Source organism: Cyrtonyx montezumae, unplaced genomic scaffold (genome assembly GCF_038088225.1).
Source record: "Cyrtonyx montezumae isolate F1298 unplaced genomic scaffold, pur_monq_1.0 scaffold_31, whole genome shotgun sequence".
NCBI lineage: Eukaryota > Metazoa > Chordata > Aves > Galliformes > Odontophoridae > Cyrtonyx > Cyrtonyx montezumae.
Window position 1 is genome coordinate 3899877 of NW_027072036.1, and position 7473 is coordinate 3907349.

Here is a 7473-nt window from a genome sequence, read left to right on the forward strand (position 1 = left end):
CTGGCATGGTTAGTATGGCTGGTGGGGTCCCCGTATTTACTCCAATTAATGGCTACTGCTATTAATAACCCTACTCTCCACCACACTGCTCTGACTCTTTGCTGCCCAAGTGTTTCCACCCACATTACCCTGCAGGGGGCTGGGCACAGTGATGCTCTCTGTGAGCAGCGGGCTCGGCAGCTCCATACGCAGTGCCCGTCCTCCATCAAGGCACCAGCATGCCCAGGGGGGTGGGGATGCTCTTGGCAATCCCCAGGCAACATGAATGATTCCATCAGCTTTTTACAAATGGCTGTGGGAGAACACAGCATTGTTTTCTGGGGCTATTCCTGGTGACTGAGCAGCTGTAATTTTACAGACAACGGTTGTCAAAGGAAATTCCAGTGCTGGAATGGATGAGTTTCTTCAATGCCCAGCATATGCCTGCTCAGTGCACACAGGCTTTTCTGCTCCCTGGAGCGTTTTGGATGTCCATGTGCTGTTGGGATGCACTGGGGCTTCTTTCCCCTGATCTTGATGCTGCCTGTGGTGGGGTTCTGTGCAGAGCAGAGCCAGGGGAGCACAGCGTCACTCGGTTTTGTGCAGGTGAGCCTCTCTCACGAGCTCTGTGTATTTCCCTTCTTTGCTGCAGTTAAAATACCGACCAGGAGGACATACATTGACCCGGACACTTGTGAAGATCCCATGCAGGCTGTGCATCTCTTTGCCAAAGAGCTGGATAACGCCAGTATTAAAATCGAGAGGATCATCGGGACAGGCAGGTTCTGCCCACAGCCCCCAGCATTGTGTCCCTGTGCATCATCCCCTGCTCAGCCACTGCCTGCCAGCATTGTCCCGGGCAGCTCCTCACCTTCCATCTCATCATCCCTTCCCACAGCTCTGGGCACAGGGTTGGCATGTCGTCCTGCAGCTGGATTTCCCCTTCTGGTTTGTTTTGCTGTGGCACTATAGAGCCGGTGGGGTGAGGAGCACACCAGAGGCATCAGCAGTGATCTGCATCTGGGCAGGCTAACAGCAGCACAGGAGCTATTTATAAATATGTGAACTTAATGATTTATTGATTTTCATCAACCTCAGTGCCTAAAACTTAAAAGCAAATTAAAATCCCCACGCTGAGCCCTAGAGCTTTAACCACTAATGTGCACCAGAACACGGGAAACACGATTATTCTTTGTTGTTTTCTTTTTCCTAAAGATAAATTCAGCTGCAGAAAAAGAAGAGGTAGAGGGGGGGGAGGTGGGGGTTGCCCTCCAGCTCTGAGGGCAGTGGTGGAAGGAGCAGCAGAAGTCACCTGGGTGCTGCTGGGCCCACAGTCCCACATCGCTTCCAGAAACAGATTGGTGTTTGAGAGATCAAGAAGAAAATTTGTTGGGGAGATGTTTAAATATAAAGAATTTAAGAGTGCATTAGTCTCGCTGCTGACCTAACAAGCACCTGGCTTTCAGATCAATAAAGCTTTTCAGATCTACACCTATTTTTTTTTTTGCTGTAAAGCCAATATTGGCCTTTTGCTGTGAGTTCGGTAGCTCCTGCTGCTGAGCACGTGGCTGTGAGGAGTGGGGGTGCTCAGCCCCAGGTGCTGCTCGGATGCTCCAGGTCCTGCTGTGCTTTGCTGCTGTGCAAAGCAGAGCTGTGCTTGGAAGCAGAAGGGGTCAGACCCAGGGAGTGTGAGCGTGGTGGCTGGAGGTTGATCTTAGTGTTCAATATGCCCTTGAGTGGAGCATGGGGAGAATATAGCTTGGAGACCAAGGAAGAAGAGGTGTTGCATTTGTGATTTTTAGTGCCACGTGCTGGTGCAGAACTTGTGTGTGGGGCTGTGGGGTTGGAGAAGGCAGCACAGTGGATGGCAGAGGGAAAACTGCATCCAGGCAGGGATGAGGCTGAGGTCTGGCAAATCCTTTTGTTTATGTTGGGAAGTTCTGTCTTGTGTACGCAGCGAGGCTCGTGGCTTGTGCTGGAGAGCTGCACTGTGTGTTCCCAAAACAAAAGAGATCACTCCTCCAGGGAAGTCCTTCAGGACTGCTGCCCTCCACTTTGCTGTGGCTGCTGTAACCCATCCCTAGAGCACGCTGTGACATCACCACCCTTACACAGCACTGCTCCTTCCTTCACCTCTGGGAACACGGGGATGTCCCAGTGGGGTTCCTGCTCACCCCCTCTCTGTGCCATGCAGGAGAGTTTGGTGAGATCTGCCGGGGCTGCCTGAAGCTGCCCAGCAAGAGAGAGCTGCCAGTGGCCATCCAGACGCTGCGGGCTGGCTGCTCTGCCAAGCAGCAGCGCTGCTTCCTGGCCAAGGCGTGCACCATGGGCCAGTTTGACCACACCAACGTCATCCGCCTGGAGGGGGTCATCACCAGAGGTAAAGGGGCTGCACAAGGTGGGAGTGGGCTTTGTGCTGGGGGACCAAGTGAAACCTGCCGGGTGTTTTATACTCGAGATTTGCCTCCTGCAGGTTGAGAAGCACAGAAAGGAGGGCTGGGATTTATCACTGTGCTGTCAAGGGGCGATGGCTGCCTGATTGCCCTCTGAAAAAGTGCAAGGATGCTGATGTTGGTGATGCACCACAGATTCTGGCAGTGTGCTAAAGCTGATGCTTTGGAGAGCGATGCCTCGGTGCTGCGAGTGCCATGCTGTTGTTTTCTGGAAATCAAGTGTTAGCTATTTTAGCACTCTGATGATTAATAAAATGCTTACAGCTAGATTAATAAATCCGAGGAGTAGGACTGGCTTAGCAGCACAACAGCATGCTTTTAAGAAAAGCAAATTGGAGGGAGGTGGTGTTGGTGAAACAGATGAGGCCAACTGCTCCCAGCCCTCATGGGAGTGTGAGCTGAGCTGCTCTGCAGTGCTGCATTAAATGGGTACTGGTGTAAATCCAAAGGCATGTGAGCACGTGCAATGACATGAAGCAGCCCTTCACTACGTGAGGAAGCATTTCTGCTCTGAGTCTGGGGCCGAGCTGGCTGCTTTTGTGTAATTCTTTAAGTAACATGTTTATTTGAAATGATCTCATCTTGTCAAGAGGCGCAGACCCCCAGGAGCACCTCGTCCTGCTCTTGGATAAGTCCGTGCCACGTGAGCCTGTGCCCCTGTCACAATCATTGAAGAAAATGCCTGACTTTGTACCAGGCTTTCCAGAACAGCTGGAGAAATGAGAACAAACTCTTCACCTAATGACAATTGCCTCTTGGCAGTTGTGTTTCCATTCTTTTTAGCCAGATCTTCCTTTTGTTGCGCTTCATGAATGCTGGCAGAGCTCGTTCTGGTCCGTGCTGTCGGGGTGCAGGAAGCCCAGTGCTGTGCTGGAGCTCCATGCATCTTTCAGTTACGATAATTCAGAATGAGAAAGTCACATCTTTGCTGTGAAGCACCTTCCAGCACGAGCTCCTCCCTCAGCAGCGCTGCACAAATCTTAGTGCACGTGCTCAGCCGTGCCAAGGCACCGTGTTGCTTTCCATCAGCAAGCCTTGCCATCCCACCCTCACCCATCCCTATCGGTCACGTAGATCTCGTGACAAGGAATCCTGCGTGGGAAATCTGGCAAGCATCCCATATTTGCAGGCGGGGAGGTTTGAGGGCTGGGAGTTGTGTGCTCTTGTGCTTCTGTTCCCCCCGTGGTGAGCTCCCTGCAGCAGCACTCACACGGTGCTCCTTGTCTGTCCGTGCAGGGAACACCATGATGATAGTGATGGAGTACATGGGGAACGGAGTGCTGGACTCTTTCCTCAGGGTGAGTGCTGTGTGTTCACTGCTGGGCTCTGTCACCCTCTCAGGCTTCAGCAGGCGTCGCTCAGCTCTGGCTTTTCTTCCTCCCCTTTTATTTCTTGTTTTCTTTTTGTTGTTTTGCAGAAACACGAGGGCCAGCTCACGGCCAGCCAGCTCCTCAGCATGCTGCAGGGGATCGCTGCTGGCATGAAGTACCTGGCAGAGATGGGTTACATACACAAAAGCCTGGCTGCCCACAAAGTCCTGGTGAACAGCAGCCTGGCTTGTAAAATCACGGGATTCAGACGGCCGCAGGAAGATAAGATGGAGACCATCTTCTCCACCATGGTAAGGAGGCCTTTGGAGTGAGATTTGGGCATGAAATTGGGTGAGGATCTGCCCCTCTGCATGGCTCCGTGGGTGAGCAGCTTTGGGCTTTGTTAGCTCTAGTTTGTCATTCATAATGAAGTTCACTGTTTTCAATTAAGAACCTGAGTCCACCTGTTAGTACATCACATTAACCAGGCAAAGAGGCTTTAAAAAGCACTCAGCTCAGCCCTTCTTGTTTGCAGGCAGTGCCAAGGAGCTGTGCGTGGCTGCAGGTGCCCAGCTCTGTGTCCCAAGCCTGGTTATGAGGTTCAGTCCGTGGTCAGTCAGGAGCTGTGCTTTGCTCTCAGTTCTGAGTGTGCTGGTAGCAGAAAGGATCTTGGAGAAGTATTTTTTCAGCCTTCATCATGAGCTCCAGGGAGACCTCGAGGAAAGCATCCCCATCCTAGGGAGAGTGTGGTGAAATGGGACCGAGCTCTGAGCAACCCATGGAGCTCGGGAGAAGCCTTTCCATGGCATGGGGAGCCCAGCTGGTAGCTTAGGGGTTGAGGTCTCTCTGCTGTTAATTACAATTAGCTGCAGTGTCTGTCACCTGTTTCCCCCAGTGCATCCAGAGGGTTCTGCAGAGGTGGAGGACAGGGTTGCTAATTACAGGAGAGCAGCCAGGGTGGAGGAGCTGTGTGTTTGTGCAGCTCTGAGATGGCTTTCGTTAAATATTAATGTATGAAATGCCATCAGCTCTTCCCAGAGCCGTTCTCCCCGCCATTAATATTTCAGGACTCACCTTCCCATGCAGCACACCACTGCACGACCATTTTAAAATCAACGGAGGCACAAGTTGTCACTATTATAGCTGCACGGGGCATGCAGGGGAAAGGATGCACAGGATGGCCACGAGCATCACGTGTGTCCCTCTCTGCCCTGTGTGACAGTTCTGTTTCTCCCCTTTTTCTGCCCGGCAGCGTGGGAAGAGCCTGGTGCTGTGGTCAGCCCCTGAAGCCATCCAGTACCACCACTTCAGCCCAGCCAGCGACGTGTGGAGCTTCGGCATCGTCATGTGGGAAGTGATGTCCTACGGAGAGAGACCCTACTGGGACATGTCCCACCAGGATGTGAGTCCCTCCACGGCGAGCCTGATGTCTCTGTATAGCCAGCAGGCAGCTTGCCTCCACGGTAGCTCTCCGTGTCTGCTGCAGTCTCTATTCACCATCCCCTCACCTCTCTGCCTCTCCGTGCAGGTGATGAAGGCAGTGGAGGATGGCTTCCGCCTGCCTGCCCCAGCACACTGCCAGCCACCACTGCACCAACTGATGCTGGACTGCTGGCAGAAGGAGCGCAGCCAGCGCCCCAAGTTCTCCCACATCCACGACGTCCTCAGCAAGATGCTGCAGAGCCCAGAGCCGCCTCCATGCACCAGGTTCCTCCTTTCTGCCCCCTGTGCCTGTGAGGTCGGGTCCCTGCTGCCTCTCACCTCCCTTCTGCCCGCAGGTCCCGCAGTGCTGTGCCCCTCACTGAGCGCTCCTTCGCAGCTTTCCCCGCGTTCAGCTCTGTGGGAGAGTGGCTGGAAGCAATAGGGATGGGCAGGTACCGGGATAACTTCACTGCTGCAGGCTGCTGCTACCTAGAGTCCGTGGCCAGGATGACAGCACAGTAAGTGAGGGGGTCAGGCTGTAGCCTGGCGTTGCTGGGTTTGGTTTAAGCAGAGCTTGGTAAGGTTTCTAAGTTACAGCCACTTGTGGCTAACGGAGAGGGCAAATCTTCCCAAGTGTGCCTGCAAGGGGCTCGCTGGCGTGGCTTTGTTTGCTTGTGCTGTGGTTTGGGATTTTAACCTGTAATTTCTGGCAGGAGTAGAGTGTTACTTGGCCCGTACACAGAGCGGGGTCAGACGGAGGAGCAGTTTGCTGACAAAAGGCAGCGTGGGGCCTCCAGGTCCAGCAGCTGTGTCGGGAACTGTCGTGTGCTGCGATCTCATGTTACCCCCAGGCTCCCTGCCAAGGTCCATGCTGTTCAGCTGGGACAGTGCACTGGGGGCTTCCTTACTCCTGCGGGTAGCCCAGTGATCTGAAATTCACCCTGCCAATCGATGGGGAGCAGTCAGCATGGGAGGCTGAGGTTAGGCTTGTTCCCCTGACGGCGAGGTGTATTTTGCAGGGACATCCTGAGCCTGGGGATCACGCAGGTGGAGCACCAGAAGACCATCCTCAGTGGCATCCAAACCCTGCGGGCTCAGGTGATCCAGATGCATGGCCGAGGCGTGCAGGTGTGACACGGAGCACGGACCAGCAGAGCAGGAGGAGGTGCTGGCCCACACTGGACCAAATCTCAGAAACCTCCCGGTTTCAGGTGGGACGAGGGATTCAGTGAGCTGCTGCCAGATGAGTCGTTCCACGTGGCAAGAGGGCAGGCTGTGCCATCCCCTGTGCTGGGGAAGCTGAGTGTTCCCAGGCACAGCGTGCTCGGGTGGCTGTTGTTCTCCCCATCGCTGCTCTGTGAGATGAGTCAAACTGCAGTGATGCCATTTCACGTGGTAACTGGGTTAACAGGGTGGATGAACATTTCTGCGCTGTCTTCATCCAGAACTGACAGCATTTTCCTATCTAACGTCCTACTGGTGAAATCCATGGGTATTTTTATACAGGCTGACATCTTCTACCAACCCCACCAGGAGCTTTTATTGCTTTTATTTTTAGAGGCTCACGCCCAGCTTCGAGAAGGTGACTTTGCCCATCTGGCACACTGGAAGGAAGCTCTGTCCCAGCCACGTCCCTTCCACTCCGAGAGTCACCTTGCTGAATCCTGACACCACTGTCAGTGAACAGAAACAAGCATTCCCCGCCAAAGTGCAGTGCTGAGTGTTTGGAAGGTGCTCTTGACAAGATGATTTCAGAGAGGGAAATGGAAATGGAAGGGAGTCACAGCCAAGGGAGGGAGAGCAGAGGAGCCTTGGGCTGCCCCACTGATGCTTTCAGCCTTTGCTGCTTTTTGTGCAGGTCACAGTACGTTCTCTGAGCCCATCCAGTGGGATGGGAACTTCCAGAGCAGAGCAGCAGTGAGCAGGAACCTGCTGCCCTTACAGGGCTGATGCTAAAGCACCTGGTGCTCCTTTCGCCCCTTTTCCCTGCTTCCCATATCATGCCTCGCTGGGGGTGTGATGGCACCGGGAGAGACGAGATGCAGGAGGGCAGTGGAAGTGAGGTGTGCCCATGTTGGCAAGCTGCTCCCTGCATGCAGGAGATGTCTTTGGGAGTGTGAAAAAGTGGAGGGGTCTGATCACCCCCAGCACTAACGCAGAATCTAGAGGTCTGCCAGCAGCCGTGCTCACTTTGCAGTCCCAGCACTGTGGCTCAGGGTGGTGGTATAGAAATAACCACTGGGAAAGAGGATGGGTTCAGCTGGGTGCAGTCAGTGCTGCAGGGCCCCGTCCTGCAGAGAGAAACAGAG

General features: G+C 53.9%; 1 protein-coding gene across 5 annotated transcripts in view; it reads left to right on the forward strand.

The window, feature by feature from the left end:
- EPHA10 (EPH receptor A10) overlaps positions 1 to 7019 on the forward strand; it is a 29274-nt gene extending 22255 nt beyond the window's left edge. For 2 of the 5 annotated variants that reach the window (XM_065744759.1, XM_065744761.1), the window contains 8 exons: positions 632 to 757; positions 2174 to 2359; positions 3669 to 3730; positions 3850 to 4053; positions 4995 to 5144; positions 5271 to 5449; positions 5521 to 5682; positions 6184 to 7019. In XM_065744759.1, the coding sequence (XP_065600831.1) occupies positions 632 to 757; positions 2174 to 2359; positions 3669 to 3730; positions 3850 to 4053; positions 4995 to 5144; positions 5271 to 5449; positions 5521 to 5682; positions 6184 to 6298 (1184 nt within the window). In that variant the 3' untranslated portion in view covers positions 6299 to 7019. Of the gene's footprint in view, positions 1 to 631; positions 758 to 2173; positions 2360 to 3668; positions 3731 to 3849; positions 4054 to 4994; positions 5145 to 5270; positions 5486 to 5520; positions 5683 to 6183 lie in introns of all 5 variants that reach the window. The other 3 variants (XM_065744762.1, XM_065744763.1, XM_065744760.1) reach the window with 2 other exon arrangements.
- The last annotated feature ends 454 nt before the right edge of the window (positions 7020 to 7473 follow it).